At 30.8% G+C, this 21214-nt stretch overlaps 1 protein-coding gene across 2 annotated transcripts; it reads right to left on the bottom strand.

Moving 5' to 3' along the window:
• Nucleotides 1–7527: 7527 nt before the first annotated feature.
• LOC121231844 (myosin-binding protein 2) lies at nucleotides 7528–10772 on the bottom strand. Of its 2 annotated transcripts, none has more exons than XM_041116704.1 (4): nucleotides 10490–10772; nucleotides 9841–10396; nucleotides 8392–9590; nucleotides 7528–7724 (listed from the first exon to the last, which is right to left on the bottom strand). In XM_041116704.1, exons 2-4 carry the CDS (start codon nucleotides 10364–10366, stop codon nucleotides 7665–7667), a joined length of 1785 nt encoding a protein of 594 aa, XP_040972638.1. In that variant the 5' UTR covers nucleotides 10367–10396; nucleotides 10490–10772; the 3' UTR covers nucleotides 7528–7664. The 2 variants fall into 2 exon arrangements, with proteins under 2 accessions (XP_040972638.1, XP_040972637.1); XM_041116703.1 differs by having other exon boundaries at nucleotides 9718–10396; nucleotides 10490–10771.
• Nucleotides 10773–21214: the final 10442 nt, after the last annotated feature.

Below are 21214 nucleotides of genomic sequence, written 5' to 3'. Positions count from 1 at the left end.
AACATGGAAATGGCCAAATGATTGGTTTGCATATGTGAATTTGGTAATTTGGTTCCTTGGTGAATTGTATTGTCGTATTTGAGACTTAAATGTGAATGTGTATATATATACATATGCCAACTTGGTAAATGAATGGTGAATGGCATAAGTGCTTAAGTTAGGCATGTATGTTTAAGTAATGTATACATATATATTGTAACACCCCCACGCCCGAAACCGTCGCCGGAGTCGAGCTTGAGGAGTTACCGAACATAATTTGCATATTACTCAACATTAACCACAAAGCATAATATTTCACGATTAAAAATCAGCGTATCATATAATTAACATCAATAACTTAAAAATAACAATTATGCTACATTATTTACACATGAACTTACCTCGTATGCGAAAATGGCTACTTTTACCATTTCGTCCACAACTTGGCATTTTCCCCATTTTAGCCCGAATTTCAGTTTTCCTTGCTCTATCATTTGAAATATAGTCTAATTAGGACTCACATTATTCAAATTGACCCAAAATCATATTTTGGAAAAATTACAGTTTTACCCTTAAACTTTTGCATATTTACACTTTTGCCCCAAAGCTCGTAAATTAAACTTCAGCCTATTTTCTTATGTTTTATGACATGCTGATCATTTTTACCTTCTATGGAAACATCAAATTTGTAATGACCCAAAATTCATGGGCATCGGAAAAGTATAATATTGGGCCTCCGTCCTAGTAAATTGAGTCCGAAAATAATTATTAGAAATATTTACGAGACTAGTTGTGTGTTTAATTAAGTTTTATATAGGTGAATTTAGTTTAATTATGAGTAATTAGTAAAAAGGATTAAATTGAATAAAGAGTGAAAGCATAATTATAGATTAAAAGAAATCATAAGGGACCAAATAGGTAATTAAGCCTATTTTATTACATGAGGCGGCAAATGTGCATAAAAATCTTAGATTTTTATGACAATTAATTATAAAATATTAAATATATTATTACTATTATTATTAAATAAATTAAAATAAAGACATGATAAAGTAATACATGTGTAATTAAAGTATGTATATATTTGTAGTTTATAGATTTAATTTGCTTATTAATTAGTATAAGATATTTATTATTTATTATTAGTTATTAGTTATTATTAAATTAAAAGATATTTAATAATTAAATAATTAGTATAAGATTTTTGGGTAATAATAAATTATGATTTTGCCAAGTGTGTGGTAAAAATAAAATACAAGTGTATTACATTTATTTATTTACTTGAAAATTAAGTAAAAGATAATTGTTAATTAAATAATAATATTATGAGATTTTTATTGATAAATTAGTTAGATTGAGACAAGTGTATGGTGATGAATTAATGCAAGAGTACTAATAAAATACATACATTTGTAATACTTATAATTAATTAATATAATATAAAGTAAATGAAATAAAAAGAAATAAAAACAAAGCAAAAGAAAGGAAAGAAACAGAATAGAAGAGACGAAACAGGGGAGAAACAGGGGAGAAAGAAGAAAAAGAAGAAAAAAGGGAAAATAGGGTTTTTGAAGCTTGAAATTTAAATTGGTAAGTCAAATTAGCCCTTTTCTCTTAATTCTAATGTTCTAAAAGCTTTAAAACAAAGTTTTGATGGAATTAAGTTGATATTTTGTAAGTTCATAGGTTTTCAAGTATAGTTTATGTTGAACAAAAGAGATGAATTAGGGATTAACTTGAAGGAATTTTAAGTTAGAATTGAAAAAGGGATTAAATTGTAAAAGAAACTATAAGTTTTATGTTTTAGGGATTAAATTGAGGGAAATTCGAAATTAGCAAAATATGCTGAAATTTTGATAGTTAAATTTTAGTTTGGATGAAATTTGAATAGAAATAGAGTGTGAATTGAATTAGGAAAGTAAGTGAATTTAGTTAGGATTAAATTGAGAATTAGGAAGAAATTGAATAGAAATTCAATTATTTATTATAATTAGTGTTGTAATTAATATTACAAATTATTATTTTCGTAGCTAACAAAGAACCCGAGGCATCGGCGTCAAAAGGAAAGGAGAAAGTTATCGAGGACTAAAACGGGAGAATAACGGTTTGTATTACTATAATTCAAATTATTTATTTTTAAATGTTAAATTTTAATTTATGTGTCTAGTAAATGAAATGTGAGGTAAGTATTAATATTAGTATTAGTATTATTATTAGTATTATTATTATTATTATTATGAGTGGGAATTAAATTGAATAGTTGATATGAAATAATATTTGAATTGTTTGTTGATTGAAAGCGGGAAATGAATTTGAATCGAATTGTGAATGGTATTAAATTGTATGGAAATGTATTGAGTTGTGAAAATGTGTGAAGTTGTGAAATAATTATTGATTGAAAGGTGGAAAAATGATTGAATTGAAAATGTGAAAAATTGTAATTGAATTGAGAATATATGTGATTTAAATACCCTATTAACTAGTCGGGCTGAGTCGGATATAGTTGGCATGCCATAGGATTGGAAGAGTTCAGGGATACTTCGACCTCGAGTCGATGAGACACTGGGTGTCATTATATTTCTTCGGATAGATTCGATGAGGTACTGGGTACCAACTTTCTTCGGCTTTGCCGATGAGACACTGGGTGTCAACTATTGCTTCGAACTATCCGATGAGGCACTGGGTGCCATTCTGGTGTGTTTGGTTGGATCCGTGTATCCGCCAAAGTCCAAGTTTTGTTAATAGGGTAAATGATGAAATGATAAACCGAACGAGTTGGTCAAACGAGCTATTGAAATGATATGAAAAAGTTGAATTGTGAATTGAAATGTGAAATGAGATTGAGAAATGAACCTAAGGTTCGTGAATTATTCAAACTCAAATTGTGGATATACGATATTGGTTGATGAATTGCTATTGTTGAAATATTTAATTTAAATTGTATATACGATTTATGCATTACATGTACATTATTGTTATAATTTGAATTATGGTAATACCACTGAGTATGAATTACTCAGCGTACGGTTGTTTCCGTGCGCAGGTCAATAGAAGTCAAAGGTCCCGGTTCAGCATCCAGATTAATCCCGGCTTCAGCAAAACTTGGTGATGTATTTTTCCTTTGGTAAAGGTGGCATGTACATAGATTGTGTATAAAGGTTATTATGTTTTATTATATAATGGTTAAAAATGTTAGTATTAAAAGTTTATGGATTTTAATGAAAGAAGTCTATCTATTTTATCTAATTAGTACATTGTTAAATTTTAAATTGATATTGTGTAGATTGAGTTTGATTAGAAGTATTTAGAATAGAAAATGTGAATGTGAAATGAATTGGTTGAATTGGTGATATTTGGGAACTATATGGTTTTAATTTACAGGGGGTTTTATGTAAAAATAAGCAGAAATGCTGCCGAAATTTTTATAAAAAAAAATGAAGTCATTTGGTAAACAAACTAATAAATTTTATGAATTATTTTAATATATTGGTTATTTATTTAAGAATTGTTGTAAATCGTTCGATACGTCCGGTGATGCCTCGTAATTCTGTTCCGGTGACGGTTCGGGGTTAAGGGGTGTTACAAAATTCTCACTCTAACATGTACTTATGACTATTAGGTATTTTTACTGATTAAGCCCTTTTGCTAGTTTTCACTTAAAACCGAGTAGTACAAGTTGTCTAACATAATTTAAAACCTCATATTCTAACATAAAACACCAAAATACACAAATTTCACCTATGGGTATTTTTCCAAATATGAACCCTAGGTTGAATTATTGCTAGCATAAGCTTAATCGAGCTACCGAGATTCTAAAAACGTAAAAATCATTAAAAACGAGGCTAGAACGGACTTACAATCGAGCTTGGAAGCTTGAAAAACCCTAGCCATGGTTTCTCCTTGCTATATTCGGCCATGGGGTTGAAGATGAGCAAAATTGGCTTTTAATTTTGTATTTTAATTCATTTTACCCCTAAATGACCAAAATGCCCTTACTACTAAACTTTCCAAAAATTTCATCCATGTCCAATTTTTGTCCATAGACTTAGAAATTGGTAAAATTTCTATTTAAGACCTCCTAAGTAATATTTCAAAACAATTTCATATTAGAAACTTCTAGAATGCAAGTTTTACAAATTATTCGATTTAGTCCCTAATTTCAATTTAAGCACTTTATGCATAAAATTTCTTGACGAAATTTTCACACAATCATGCAATCATATCATAGACCTCAAAATAATCATAAAATCATTATTTCTATCTCAGATTTTGTGGTCACGAAACCACTATTCCGACTAGGTCCAAAATCAGGATATTACATATATGGTAAGATAGGTTGAAATTGTATGTTGGAAATAGCACCAATGGTTTTGATATTTGGTATTAAGTATGTTTGAATTGTGTTAATTAGTAGAATAGGTATCAAATTGGGCTTTGTTGTAAAACAGGGGTCACACCATGACAAGATCAGGATGTTGTATCGCGATGAGGAACTCCTAAAGTTGCAAGTCAACTTGATATTTTAAAATATTTACAATTTGGTCCTAATTCGATATTGAGTTAACAATAAAGTTCAATAATAATATTGCTAAAATGATTGTATAATGGTATAAATTAATTATATTGCTCGAAAATATTTAACTTTAAAATGATTTTATATTGTATCATATTCATCTATTGTTCAATTTAACCGTATAATGGTATAAATTAATTATATTTGATCGTAGTTGCTCTGACAATGAATATGTCATCCTATAGCTGGGACCGGACGATCGAGTTGGAGATACGGTGTTACAGATTAGATCTACAAGTTACTCATAACACATGAACTAGCAGCAAAATTTGACCATTTGTACTATGTTTATATATTGTTGTTATTAGTATTTTTTGTCAAATACTTAAAATTATAGTTTGGTATGAATTAATTTATCAACTTTATAATGTTTAAATTAATAACATTTTTAGCTGCCTATTAAAGTGATGATGTAAAATTTTTTAAATATTATTCACAATTAAGATAATATGAAAATCTAATAAGTCGAAGCTTAAAATTGTTATTGTTATAGGCCAATTTTGACCTCATATGCATAAAACCACACACAATTTACACTCATTTAACCCATTACATGAAAACCCAATACAAAGGCCCATTAAAACTCGAAGCCTAAAATTTCAGCTCACCTAACCACTAACCCAAACCCAATTTCAACCTAAACCTAGCCCAATACAGTTATCAGCAAACAAAACAAAAAAAAAATCCTAAGCTGCCACCGCCTCTGCCCCTGTCCCATCGCCCCATGCCTGTCACGTCCACCGTTTGCCACCACACCTGCTCCACTGCCATCAACTAACCTACAAAATCAAGCAAACACGCAAGTAATAGGATTAGGGCATTGTAAAATGGCTATAAAAGCCATACTAAAACTGAATGTAAAGAGGGTTTTTTTTTTGAAAAAAAGAGAGAACTATTAATACAAACAATAGGTGTTCAAATACAAAAACAAATCAAAAACAGATAGCAATGGAAGAAGAAATCGATTCGCTGCCAAGTCTCGCGCAAAACGCTGCACTTAAAGGGGCGGGGATATTTTCTTTTTTCGTCCCTCCACGTTGTGCGTGCGTTACAATCTGGTCCTCCCTCTCCTTTTTCATTTTGATTTCGCCCCAAAATTTCACTTTAAGTTTGATTTAGTCCTTTTTGTGTTATTTTGCTGTTTTACTTTCAAATTAATTATTTTTATTATTATTTTCTGTTGTTTATTATTACTATTAATTATAATTACTTTATTATTATTATTATTCATATGTATATTATTATTTACATTATTGTTATTATTACTATTACCCTTATTATTACTATTATTTTTATTTTTATTGCTATTGCTATTATTATATTTTTTTATTTTTTTATTTTCTATTACTATTATCATTATTATTACTATTATTAATCTTCTCATTATTACTATTATTATTTTTATTATTTACTCCTATTATTTATTATCGTTATTACCATTATTATTGTTACTATTCTTATTATCTTTTTTACTATTCTTATTATTTTATATATTATTATCATCATTATTTTTATCATATTCTTATTATCTTTTTTACTATTATTATTATTTTATATATTATTATTATCATTATTATTTTTATCATTTTTACCGCTAATATTTATTATCATTATTATTACTATTATGTTTTATTATTATTATTATTATTATTATTATTATTACAATTACTATTACTATTGTATTATGACTATTATATTTTCATCTATGTTTATTTTCTTATTACTCCTCTATTATATTTCTTATCTATTTATATTTTCATTATTATTATATTTTAGGTACTACATCTATGTTTATATTTAGGTATTAATATCATTACTATTGTTACATTTTTCATATTATCATTATCATCATTATTAACATATATATACACACGTGTATTTTTCATGTTCATATTAGTATTTTCTACTATTATTACGAATATATTATTTCTTTTATTATATTATTAGAATATTCTTTATTTTTATTTTCTTTATTGTGAATGTTATTGTTATTTTTATTCTAATATTGTATTTTAATAGTTTTTCATTAATTGTATCATCGTTTGCATTATTTACAAACTCCTATTGCAAATGATATTATCATTTTATGTTTTCAATTAATTTCAATAAATAAGGTAACGTACCGATTTCAACACTAAGTCGCTGATTTCATCGCTATGTTGGGTGAATATCATTGGCTCGTGTTGAAAACGAGACGTCCTTCTAAAAAAACAAAAAATTTCAGATTCTCATATTTCAATCGGTTAGCGATTAAATATTAAATTAAACTTGTATTTTTGAGAATTAAGACAACGCGTGTTTAACAAGATACCAATTTTGGGCGTCGCGATGGTGCTAATACCTTCCTCGTGCGTAACTGACCCCTGAACCCTATTTTTCTCTGGATTTTCACGTAGCCCCAAATTCGGCCTTCATTTTTGTTCAAAAATAAATTTTCTTTCAAAAGAAAAAAGAGAATTTATTAGGTGTCCGATCACACTTAGAAAAGAGATCGGTGGCGACTCCCTTTCTCTTTAGAACCAAAATCCCGTTTTCAAATTTTCAAATAATCGCCTCAACTAGCGACCAAAGTGAAATTTTTATGTCGCAACAGTTATATAAAAAATTACATATCAACGCTTAACATTGAGTTAATATTACGAGTTAACTAAACACTGGCTCAACCAATAAAAGATTTAACAACTTATTATTTTTAAAAATGACAAATATCACTATAAGTATATTTTTATTTTGGTTCAAATATGATATAAGTCTCTCTACTCTTTGTAAATTTGAAATTTAATCCTTGTACTTTTTTTTTCTAAGATTTAGTCTCTCTACTTTTTAAATTTCTAAATTTAGGTCTAATTGTTACACTCTTAGAAACTATTTTGTTAAATGCAGATCCATTATAACATTATTTTTCTAGTTATAGGACTACTAAATGAGTTTTTTTTTTTCAAAATATCACAATAATAAATTTAACGAAAAAAATATAAACACATTAACAATTAAACTTAAATATTTATGTATTTATGGACTTCACAGATATTTTATCAACTTCTTATCTGAAAAAAAGAAAACCTAAGAAACAGCCGATTCCATAGCTTATTCTGTACATTGCTTACATTGCTTACGCACTATCTTCGATTCCATCCGATACGCTCCGGCAGCGTCTCCGGTTGGAGTTTACCTGAAAATGGAGGGATTATCGCTTTTTCAGTTAACATGAAAGAAACATTAACGGACGAGATGTCGAGAACGGATACGTGACTGTAGTCATCACAAAATTCATGGAAGGGAAAAAGGAAACATTAATGGAGGGATTACCATTCCAACAGCTTTTAAATGGAAAAATCGGCACATGATTTAGACGACACATGATTTAGACGACTTTCAAGCTATTTTGATGCATAGGATGTTAAATTACTTGCAAAAGAAGTTTCCTATGGTATGGATGATGACCCTAAAATGACACATCCAAAAAGCAGTACTGAAAGCTCTAAGGAATGGTGTATAGGCACCTTAACTGTTAACAAGATCGGCATGATTAACCGGCAACTAAGGGAGAAGTCTCTATATGGAATCATGAGTATCTTTTTTACTTCGGCTCAAGAAAGCACCTTCGAAGATTGCTTACTAAGGAAGTAATAACACGCATACAGCAGTATTATGCAATTTGTGGGGCACATTACGGGTTTGCTTCATGTGCACACTACGTAAACGCAGTGGACATTCACCTCATTCATCCTTTAAAGTACCCGAAAATGGACATTTGCAGAAAAATAACAGCATGAAGCTAGATAAACAAGCATGCAGGTTTATAAAATTAAAGGCAGAAAAATCGACTAGTGACACACCTTGAAAGGTGAAGGTAAAGGAGGTAAAGAAGTCTGCCGAACGGGCTCCTTTAGCTGCTGAAATTCTCGAAGTTGGTTCACCAGCTCCTCGATGAGTTTCAAATGGGTATCTATCCTTTTCCTCTGATCCGATGAGAAACTCAGCTTCACTTTTTCTCCTCGTACGATTTGCAGCCTTTCTCTAAGGCATTTGATTTCAGCACCAATCTCCAACATTTCAGTACCGACTGCAGAAAAACTCCTCCTCGAGTCATATAGCAAAGTTTTGTGATTTAAAGCGGAACCAGATGGTAATTTACTTTCTTTTGTATTCTCCTCCTTCAGAATGTCTACTTTATCATCGACAACATGTATGTCATAAACAGCTGGTTCCATATCAACCGCGGGATCGTGCGGATTGCAATCTACTGCCTCACAAAATTCTACATTTCTCTTGAGCTCTTCTCCAGTTAAATAAGTTCTCTCATCACCTTGGACTGTTTTGGTTGCTATTGCTTGGCCTGCTATGTCACCATCATCCAGTCCTTCTGCTTTCCCGGTTAAATAAGCGTCTGCAGTATGACTTCTTTCCCCAGCTAACGGAATCTCATTTTCCGAACCCCAACCAGGACCTCTCTCCACTTCCTTCTTTGTAGTCAGTCCACCATTCCCTGCCTGTTTCACCATTCGCAGCTGATCTTCGTCTAGACCAAATGGAATCGAAGGCAGTTGTCCCCCTTTACTCGACATATAACTAAAATCACATTCCTCCTGCTCATCTCCTCGATTATTCATCTGCCTGTAAGCTTCGAGTTCTTTCTCCAAAAGGTGATTCTCCTTCTCCCTCCTAACCAGCATCTCTTTCAGAATGCTCATCTCTTCTTCGTCGTAAGCAAATTTCTCTTCAATCATCCTTTGATATTGCCTCGCTTCCATTTCTATAGCAGCCTTGTCCTCTTGTAGACGCAAAATCATCGCCATGGCTTCATCAGCAGCCGAAGCAGCAGCAGCCCTTTCTTTCTCCAACTCCAAGTAAATAGCAGCACGTTTAGCTTTCTCTTCTTCAAGCGCTCGTTCCAACATTCCAATCCGATTTGCTTCCTCTCCAACAAACCCTATTTTTTTTATAAAAGTCAAACCTTTCTCCTCTCCACTGCTCAATTCAAAACCATGCCGGGTTGCCTCACCCATATCAGTGCCAGCTCGAGTATTTTTATCATCTAAAACAGCATGTTCATATAGGTCAATATACATGTAAATCATGATACTACCAAAAATTCACTTCCAAATTTGACATATATACATATATATACACATATAGAGTAAAAAGATTTCACAAAATATTACCAGGAAAACTATCTTCTATTTCACTAACTGGACCCAAATTATCCTTAATCTCACGTCTTGTTTCACAACCACTGATATAAGAAGAACATGAAACACCTGCAACAGCTGATGTTGGGAAATTACCAGACAATGATACAGCAGAAGATTTTCCATTACCGGAAGCAGCCCTTCTCCGGCGCCGAGTTCCGGATTTCGACTTCTGGTTTATAGTTCTCTTTCCCTTAGCATCATATCCACTATCTTTATCCACTATAGTTTGCAATCTCAAACCTGAAAGTGAAGTAGAACATGCTTCACCTTCTAATTCAATGATCCCAATGCCAAATTTCCCATCAGCACTAATGGGTTTGGCATTGGAATCGTTGAATAAAACCGAGTTAAAAGGGAACCTATCCAAAGCCTGGTGTTGAACAGAGTAAATCATTGTTCTTGGCCATTGAATAAGCAGCTTATGCCAACAGAGGTTGGTATTTGGGTAACCAAAAAACCCAGAACAAGGACATGGCAGATGAATACCAAAAACATGAAAAAATTTCCAAGCAAAAAAACCCAAGGTTGATCCACATAAAAGGAAATAAGCTAGTGTAAGATCAAGAAAAGATCTTACAAGACCAATTAAGGTCCATGAAGGAATTGTACAAGAAACCATTACAATTTCAAAAGCTCAAACAACACCACCCTGAAAAAACAAAAAAAAAACAACCCACCATGAGAAATTAAATAACAAAATTCCTAAAAAAACAAAAAAAAACAATAGAAAGTGAGAGAAAACCTGTGATTTTACAGAAGCTTGAGTATTAAGCAAAGAAAAAGGAATCCCGAAGGTAATAAAGACATGAGAGATCAAAGGTGGGCTGGGGAAATTTCTAGGCGTAGGACAAGATTGAAAAGTATGAAAGAACTGTCGATTTCCGAGGTTATGATAGTTACAGTGAACGACAACGTGAGTGACAAATGTTTTTATCGGAAAGTGGGAAATTCATCACCACCGTCTTTAAGTTCTGTTTGCGATCCTTTTTTGTTTGCTATCTCTGCAAGTCTGAACAAAGACTACCGCTGCTGCCAACATCAGCTTTATGTGTTGTTTATTAGGTCAACGGCGTCGTTTAAGGCTTTGTCATGTGTTTACCATTTTTATTCAATATCATCCTTATTTATTATTTTTTGATTACTTATTTATATTTTAAGATAATACATAAGAAGCGAGTGGTTGTTATCATTGCGTTTACAAAGCATGTTTTATTATATTTGTATATTAATTTGATCGACATAAATATTATTAACAACACATCAGTATCTGAGTTTAAGTGTGTTGAATATGTTGAAGATGGTGGCAGAGTCAGGATGTTAATCCTAGGAGGCCAAACTAAAATTAGACGTGTTAAGTAACAATCGATTTAAACATATAAACAATTGATTCAAAATAAACTTCCATCAATATTATTTAATGACAACTTTTAAATACAAATAAAATTTTAAAAAATAACTATTAGTATGTATATGTAAAACAAGCTTTAAAGAATCAAAATCTATTAAAAAAATTGAATAAAATCATACATTATACTTAAAATTTAGAGGAAAAATGATACCAATATGAAGAAGAAATATAATAAATGTCTGTTCATTTTTTCTTTTCTTTTTTATATATATTATTATATTACTTATGAAATATTATTTTAAGTAAAATATTAAATTATTATTTAACAAAAATATCATTCTAAAGTCATCAGCAATAATTTAGTTTCTTTAAGAAGATTTTTTTTATTTTTATCAATAATAAATTTTTTAATGTTATTTTTAATATTATAAAAATATTATAGCACCCTATTTATATTTTTAGGACGGCTATAATATATATACAAAGAGGAAAATTACAAAAATCTTAAACTTTGGAGGGGCCTATTTATATTTTTTGGAGGGCCATAATATATTTATAAATGACTAAATTGAAAAATATTAAACTTTTGGAGGGCCATGGCCCCCTTGGGCCTTTACTTGGCTTCATTGTTGGTTAAGGGTTCGAGTGTGTTAAAGTATATTATCCTTCTATTTATGGATTGAGGAGATTCAAAATATATATATCTAATTGAATTTTTTCTTAAAAAAATAACATATAAATTTATTTAACAGTTATGTTAAATGTTTTACTCGTCAAATAAACGCCAATTCAATTATAAAAGTACCAAAAGATTTTCATAAATAATTTAGGATATATTTTTATAATAGTGTTTTATCTTTTTTATATATAATAAATGAATAAAAAATTAATTTTAATAAGATTTAAATCCAAAATTCCATGCGTGATAATAGATAAATCATTAATTTCATCATGATAATCAAAGCATCAATTAAATTTTATATAAAATTTCAATAAATATATTTATCTAGTAATTTCACCCACATATAAATCTAGTTAATTAACTGTAAATTTTATTATTTTTAATATCATATAAAATGTTTGAGGGATATTTTTATATATTAATAAATTAATATAAATATTCAAATTAGTAAACAGGATAAACCTAACTAAAACCATCTACTAACCAATCAAATTGAGATAAAATAATCTCATATTAATGTTTTTTTAAATAATTACAACTCAAAAATCAAACATTAAGAGTAAAACATTAGGATGGGGTCCTCCATCAAGCTTAGACCGATTCTTCTATTACGTATTGACTTGACGATCATGTCTGCGATTTTATTTTCTTTTTGAGGAATATGCTTGATACTCCAGTGACTTAGGAGTTTCAATAGTGAATGAATTCTTCTTACCAAGGTCGAGTTGGAGCTCTAACTATCACAAGCCTAAATGGTGTTTATTGCTTCAAGGCAATTTGACTGAATTAAGACTCTCTCAAACTTTCGATCTAAAACAAGTTTCAACTCATCTAAAATGCCCCAGAGTTTAGCTTCAAGTATAGCACAATTGCCCAAATACCTATTAAATTCAATTATCCATCCCCCATTTTGATCGTGCAAAAGACCACCTGCTGCGGTGAATGCATGTTCTGCTTTAATCGAACCGTCTATATTCAATCTTACCCAACTATTATACAAAGGAATAGTGATGAATTTTTCATTTGTTTGAGTTAAATTTAAGTATAGTTCATCCTTTCTTAAAAGGAATTTATTTGAATATAATCCGAATCAAATAAAATTATTTTTAAAATCATAAAATTAGAGTTTTAGTTCAGTCGGCATTACTATTGTTTCCAATGCAAAAATTTATGAGTTCGAATGCTCTAAGACGTGTTTATCTTTCTATTTAAGTGTTAAGAAGTTATAAGTAGTTATATAATATTAATAATAACACTTTTTAGACAATAATAACAACATTAAATTTACTCTGATGCATATGATTTTCAAATAAATGATATCTTTAATCGACAACAATTATAATAGAGTAAGATTTAGTCATTTAGACAAGATTGTTTTTATTTTCGAATTTAATAATTATCATTTAATTATAACTAAAATTTTCAAAAATCTAAAAATACATGGACTAAAAATAATCAAATTTAATTACTAATATTAAATTCGCAACTTACATAGCACTTATACAAAGAAATCTTATTATTTGTTATGACGACTGATAATTAGAAATATTACGGGTTTTTTTTTGTTTTTGTTTCAACAATAATTACGTAATTAAGTAATGAATTTTTTTTTGTTAAGTATATAATGTTTTAATATTAAAAGAAAGTATGTTATGTTTAATATATCTATATTTACATTAATATATGTATATATATATTGAAATATTATTTTTGCATTAGAACGAGGATGATGTTGATAGTGATGAGTGAGTTAGGAAAGTTTTTTTGGGAAATTGAAATTAAATTGTATGTTTTTATAATAATAAAAATAAAATTTTATTATTTTTAAAAATTTATGTTTTTATAATTTTAAACGATTAAATTTAATTTTTATTAGTTTAGAGGACTTAAAATAAAATTTTATTTTATTAATTTAAAATTTTATAAATTATAGCCATAAATCCACTCTTGACGGTGATGATTTTATGATGACTGTTGCAGAAAAAGAATAGGGAGAAAAATTACGGTTGAGCTGAAATTTGCCTATTTAGCAATGAATGATGAAAATAATAAAAGTGAAGTGATATAAAATGAGTGGATAAATCCAAGGGATGAAAAGGATAAGCATTGATTCCTTAAAATAGTAAAACATATATAAAACACAAAGATGATATCAGGGGTTTTTTTTATTGAAATAAATTAAAATATATATATCAAAATAGATTCTCAGCTGGATTATTTATTAAAATAGATCGTTTTTTTCATTCGCGCTTATTTGGTAGGCGCGACTCTTTTTTTATATTAAAATATTTTTTTTTTATTTTTTTAAATAAAATATTTTTTTTTATTTTCGGATCAGTATGACATGTTAGATACGAATATAGGTTGCTCTTAGAGGCGCGACTAGTTGTGCCTTTCTAAAAGGTGCGACTAATTGTGCTTATCTCAGAGGTGCAAATAGTGTGACCCACAGGAGCGTCTGTTGCTTAATTTTTCCCCTATATATACCTCGAAAATCAAATGAGCATACACAAAATTTAGCAGAGTAACAGAAACAAAATTTAGTTGAACGGAAATAAGAAGATAAGGAGAAGAAAAAAAGAAAGGAAAGCAATAAGAATGATAAGCTATTTTAATTCATTTCATTTTAAATAGAATGTAAAGTTTTGTTAGTAATTTTATTATTTGAAAGCTATTTTGTTAGGTTATTAATTTTGTTAGCTTCTGAATGAAAAATTTTGCATTAAAAATTTTATGTAATTTTTTTTCTATTCGAAACTTTTTTTGAGAATTTTGAAAATTTTTTAACAGATCTAGTATTGAAGATGGAAAATCAGTTTTTCGTATTTGTTTATTTCGATGGAGAAATTTTGACAATAACTGTGGGATATATATTTAAATGTCACAAACAAGTAGCAATGAGATTTAATAGAAATATCTCGTTTAATGATATGAAGGAAAAAATTAGTGAAAAAATTTATAAACGTTGTGGGAGAAGGATCTCGAAACTTTTCTACAAGTTTCTAGTTTCGACGGATCCCATAAAATTTACCGAAATAGAACTTGTAGACGATGAAGACGTGGAGACAATGGTCGCTCTTTATTGTGGGACTCGAAGCAACCAAAATGCACCGATTCAGTTATTTGCTGAGTTAGCTGGTGTGGAGGCAACTGAAGATCCCACTCTATTAGGTGAAGAAGATGGAACTCAAGAGCCGTGTATGGTGGTTCAGATGTCGTACGTTGATAGTCAATCAACTATACGCGGGATCAACATTAATCTTAATGTTGCACCCGAGACTAATGTGGTTTGTGATGATGTATACTATAGTAGTGATCCTTTTGATCACAAATTCGATAGTGAGAGTATCTCGACGTGGACGAGGTCCCAGATGATATTGACGACGAAGGCGTGAATGATGATGGAAACGTTAAAGCGTCTTCAATCGGGAACCAGATTCGTTGTATTGTGATACACAATAATCCTAGGGTACACATGTCTCGGATAGACCCTGATGCGACGCACGCAGCCGAGTTTTCGGAGTACCCTGAAATACTACCTGCTTACCGGATGGTTGTATATTCTGATCCTGAAGAGTTGTTCAAGGCCAGAGATTCGAAAATAAGGAAGAATGTGTATTTGCCATTAAGCGGTATAGCATGGATATATTAGTAGACTACAAAGTTGTAGTGTCTAAACCGACATTATATATTGGAGAGTATTGAAGGTTAGTGGAAGGCTGCAATTGGCGGATAAGAGCTGCATTTATCCAGAAGTCACTGATGTGGGAGATATAAAAATTTGTTGGGCCTCACACATACACTTCAACACGTATAACAGAAGATCATCGAAAACTTAATTTCAAAATTATCTGTACGTGCATCATGCCAATTGTGAAAGACATGCCTACCATTAAAGTTTCAATACTGATTGTCGAAATGCAGGCACAATTCCAGTATTGAGTATCATACCTAAAGGCATGGACAGCTAAACAAATGGCAATGGAACAATTGTACAGAGATACCGATGCATCGTGCAATGAGTTACAGGGATGGATAGCCGCTATGAGGGAGTATGTGCCGGGGACTGTCATTAAGTTGTAGACACGACCTTATTACGGGCCAGATGACCAACTACAATTGGGAAAAAGAATTTTTCATTGGATGTTCTGGATGTTTGATCTATTTGTGCGCACATTTCCCCACTACAAGCCATTTGTGCAAGTAGATGTGACCTGGCTATATGGGAAATACACACAAATCCTACTTCTTGCGGTTACTCAAGACGGTAATAGGAACGTGCTCCCGATAGCATTTGCCATCGTCGAAAAGGAGAACATGGAATCGTGGAAATTCTTCCTTACCAACCTACGGAGGTATGTTATTAGCAACAATAATATTTGCATCATCTTCGATAAAGGAAAATGATTAATTACCGCTATTCGGCGTTCCGGTGTGCCATGGAGATCCGTTTACTGCATCCGACACATCGTGTCTAACTTCCAGCGAGATTATAAGAATGCAGACTGGAAGAGACAAGTTGTGAGAATGGGTAAAGGATTACCTTATCTTTTCAATATAAGTTTTAATGTTTTAAGGCAATACTGTAACTTATCTTTTCTTAATACATATGCAGCGCACGAGCTAAAGCCACACATTTTTCGCCAAAGAATGACTCGACTTGAGAGCGACATGAAGGTCAAACGAACACATCTTTTCGACAGTGGTTGGATACTATAGAGTCGTGGCAATGGGCTCAAAGTTTTGACGAGGGCTTTCGTTATGGTTAAATGACCACAAACTTGGTGGAGGGAATCAACGTTGTGTTGTTAAAAACACGACATCTTCCGATTTCATCTGTCTTCTCAGCTACATTCTAAAGGTTGGCTACCTTGATGCCAATAATAGGTCAACAAAAAGTCAACTAGATGGAGGCGGGATACGTGTTTGTAGAAGATGTCAGGGATGCAATTGCTGCAAACCATAAGATGGCGAGGTCCATGACTGTAGAAGTATATTCACGACGTAATAAAACGTTTCGAGTTACAGAGACCATCGATCGTCGACCTAGTATACCACCTAGATCCTATGGAGTTAATCTTCAAAACAGACGATGCGATTGCAAGAGGTTTCAAACACTTCATTATCCATTTACACATGTTGTGGCAGCTTGTGCTAAAGTCTCGCTTAATGTAGAACAATTTATCGATGAAGTGTAGACCCTCGAACATACGTTACGTGTATGGGAGAACGAGTTCCTCGTGCTTCCTAACCTATCTACTTGGGAGATACCTCCGACGACCTTTGAGCTTGTCCCAGACAAAGGGTTGCGTAAGAACCCGAAAGGTCGTCCACAATCATCCAGAATCCATAATAAAATGGACATTAAGGAGAAATCTGACGGGAAGTTGTGTGGCGTATGTAGATTAGCCGGTCATAATAGGAGTAAATGTCCGCTCCGAAACTACCATGTTGGACAATCGTCTCAATCGGATAGAAATGTAGTTAATTACATGTTGAGAGGATTGAATCACAAATTTGTCTACAATTTGTTGCAGTTAATCTAATTTGATTTACATAGTTAGTCTAAAGCCTATTTATTTAAATTTCAAAAAAAACATAAAATTGATAAATAAAATGTCAAAAAAGTCATTAAATAAATACAAAGTTGACTATTTAAATTGCAAAAAAAAAACTTAGATTGATAAATAAAATGCCAAAAAATTTATTATATAAATATGAAGTTATTTATATTACAAAACCCCATAAAATTGATAGTTAGATAGTGTCATTCTAGGAGTATATTTTTATGGAGCTCGACGTTCACGTTGCGTGCAATTACGGTGATCAACATTCTCTTCATCAGTATGTGGGGGTGTACGAAACATAGATGGAAAATCATATGTCTCAAACGCCATCGATGAACTTGAGCCAAGAGGAGTAGAGTACGGCGGTGGATATGGACCGAAAGGAGCAGAGTACTGAGGTGGATACGGGCCGGAAGGAGTTGAGTACTGAGGTGGTAGTAGGCTGAAGATATCAAACTCTAAATGATATCCGTTGCCTAACGAGCCCGGGAAATAGTCATCGCCCCCCAAATCTGGATGATAAGAACTATCTCTAAATTGTAATTTTGGCTCTGGCTCCGACTCTGACTCTAGTGCATGATGCGGATCTGGAAGGGCTCGCCCAATTCATGTCGTATGCTGAGGGACTACCATCGACCACCCACCAAACAAAAATGGTTTCCCTATCTCAGAGTACCATTATATGTACTCTAACGAGGGCTGCAGATCCAAAGCACAATCCATCTTAGGTACTCTCCCTAATCGGTTGTTCCACATCGTAATATATTCTTCATGCACTTCTCCTCAATCATTTCTATACGCCCCCTCCTGCTTATCCCATGGATCTCCCCCAATCGTACTGGCAGTATCAGGATATACTGTATGTAACCGAACTGTCGGAGTACTCGATCGCCATGATACCACTTCACTATCTGAAAATTGATAACGGGTGCGCTAATGCACCATAGGTTTGAGCGGACGTGGACAGATGAGGGAATAACTGCCATAATTTCTGGAACAGAATACGACATCCAAATGAACTGCATAGTTAATAACATTGTTATATTAACGCAAGTCAAGAGAGATAAAATAATAAAATTAAGTTTATATTAGAAAAACTTACCCCCTCTCAAGCATGATTCTCAATCATCAGATTATATATCGAAATCGTATATGACCTCCCAATACCCGGATTAGTGCTCCATCTACTAAAACAAATTGTTAGAATAATATAATCTGAGAAAAAGTCAACTAATTCTTATAACGAGTAAAAATTCATCACCTATTAACGAGTAGAAATATATATGATTGGTGACTAATGGATGCCAAGAATGGCATCCGGTAAAGTGCCTACGATTGCAGCAATATGAGGCATCCGCCTATGTCTATCGTAGAAGAATCTGTCGTTTGACAAAGTTCGCGATACAGCATAGCTAACACTGTGAACCTCCAACTGTATGAATGGGTGTTATGCAAATTGGATAATAGGGGTAAGTGCATCAAGTGGACCGTACTACTGTTTGCATCCGGCATGAGTACACCCCCTATAAGGTGCATAATGTAAGCTCGAACAGCCTGCACCACCTCCCATTCATTGGCAATACTAGGCAAATGCTCAAAATTGGCCTTTAGCCATGAAAACCTCAAACTTGTAAATTTCTCCTCACTTGGCAAACGTCCAATTAATTCATAGCAAAGGGTAATCGGCCTAGAGATCAAACTTACGCCCATTAGCACATTCTCGTCGATGGGAAGCTCGAGCTGTAGTGCAACATCTTTTAGAGTGATGGTGCACTCCCCGCACGGCAAATGAAATGCGTGGGTTTCCAAACGCCATCGCTCGACTAAAGTGGAAATCAAGTCGTATCGCAGATCAAAAGTCCGGATCAATGCCGCTGATCCGAACCCGGCTAACTCCAAGTATGGTATTAGGTGTTCATCTGGCAGAAACCCTACACTATTAACACGGCCCTTCAATACACGGTACGGGCCCTGACATTATTAAATTAGCAAAATAGTTAATACTATATAATTTAATTCCGCAAATAACATGAGTATCGAATAAAAATTTTATTACCATCTCTTAATAGTACTTGATATGTGATTATTATTAACCAAAAAACCCATTTGCTGCAAATCTACAATTAAAAAAATGAATTCATTTAATTTGTTTCAAAAAATACAATAAATTATTTCAAATTTTAGAAATAAAACACGGTAAATATTTAATAATTTCTCATAATTTACCTACAATAAAAAAATTTATATTAGATTACAATAATATAATTAAAATTAATATAAACTATCTAAATATAAAAACATACGAATTAAAAAAAATAAAAATAGAAATAGAAACATACCTGATTAGTTTTTTTCAAACAAACAACCTATAAAAATAACAACACATTTAATCAACATTTTAATAAATCAATAAAAATTTTCAAATAAATAAAAAACCAAATAAAATTACATTATATAAAAATTACATTAAAAAATACAAAACACTTGAAACACTAACAATTTATATAACCTAATCATAAATTACTAACAAAATAACTATAAAATTATTTTTTAAAAAATATATTACTAAAAAATCACAAAACACATAACTAAACATTAGCAATTTATATAGATTGAAAAAATATTTGAAGACTTCCTTGTCATATAAGTTGATTTATATTCTTCAATATTTCTACAATCATTTTTTTATAAAAATAATTTTAAAGTATATAAATTTATGAAAAGAGTCTGTTATGATTAAACTTGGACAAATTGATATCCAAGTTGGTATAAAAAAAATTAAATGAGTTAACAGCAACTATTAACATAAAAATACTTAACAGCAACTTAAAAAAATTAAATGAGCTTAAACATCTGTCCAAGTTCATTTTCATTTTGAAATGACTTTTAATTTTTTTATAAGCTTATATGTTTTAAACTCACCAAATACTAAACTAAACGCAATAATTTATAACTTAATCCTAAATTACTAATAAATTAATTTTAAAATAATTACAAATACAAAAATTAATAACATAATTCTAAATTACTAACAAATTAATTTTAAAATTATTATAAAAAAACTACATTCATACAAAATATTAACCTAAAACCATAAACACTAAACATAAATAATTTATAAATAATAATTAATAATAAAAAAAATTTCACAACATCTTAATAAACTCTTTAAACCCCTATTTATGCCCCCAACAATATATTTGTGACATGTGTTTTAGTTTAATGCTACACTAATCAGTGTTTAATCAAATTTGCGACTAATTCGGTTGTCTTTTCCTTATTTCAAGAAAGATAGGAGGTTGGGTATTTATATTTTTTGAATTATTTGAATCTGTTTAAAAATATAATCTATTTAATATCTTTAAATTATTCAAGTATTATTATTTAAATTCAATTTGAATTAAATATTATTTTTTTATATTTAAATTCACAAAATAATCATTTTCAGTATATCAATTTTGTTAAAATTCGAATTTAAATCTGCTAAAATTCTTTTTTTTTCACATATATGTCTAGCTTTTTATTGGATATATAATTAAACAAATAATCATATACAAAAATAGTTTATATAAATTAAATACTAATCTTGAAGAAAATTATATTTTTCCAGACAAAATCAAAACCAAGGCAAGAACCAAAAACAAAATAAAGAAAAATAAGGACTCAACTTATGTTTTTTAAATTTCTAAAGAATATTATGTTTCTAAAGCTTTTTTATTCCTTAAATTTTCTAAAAAATATAGCTTTCTATTTTTTTTATTTTTTATTAAAATGTAGATTTTTGTTCGATTTTGTTAAGAACATAATTATTTTTCAAGGTTAATTTTTATATGTACTCGTTTTATATAAAGCATGTCCAATAAAAAATTA

This window comes from Gossypium hirsutum, chromosome A07, assembly GCF_007990345.1.
Source record: "Gossypium hirsutum isolate 1008001.06 chromosome A07, Gossypium_hirsutum_v2.1, whole genome shotgun sequence".
NCBI lineage: Eukaryota > Viridiplantae > Streptophyta > Magnoliopsida > Malvales > Malvaceae > Gossypium > Gossypium hirsutum.
The sequence above is the reverse complement of the archived record's forward strand: the minus strand, read 5'-3'. Positions and strand labels throughout refer to the sequence as shown.

Excerpts from the sequence above, each read along its gene's own strand:
- LOC121231844 (XM_041116703.1), bottom strand. The coding sequence starts at position 10,366 with ATGGTTTCTTGTACAATTCCTTCATGGACCTTAATTGGTCTTGTAAGA. Across the intron at positions 9,591-9,717 it reads AATAGAAGATAGTTTTCCTG|ATGATAAAAATACTCGAGCT; the intron begins GTAATATTTTGT and ends ATGCTGTTTTAG. Across the intron at positions 7,725-8,391 it reads CTTTACCTTCACCTTTCAAG|GTAAACTCCAACCGGAGACG; the intron begins GTGTGTCACTAG and ends CTCCATTTTCAG.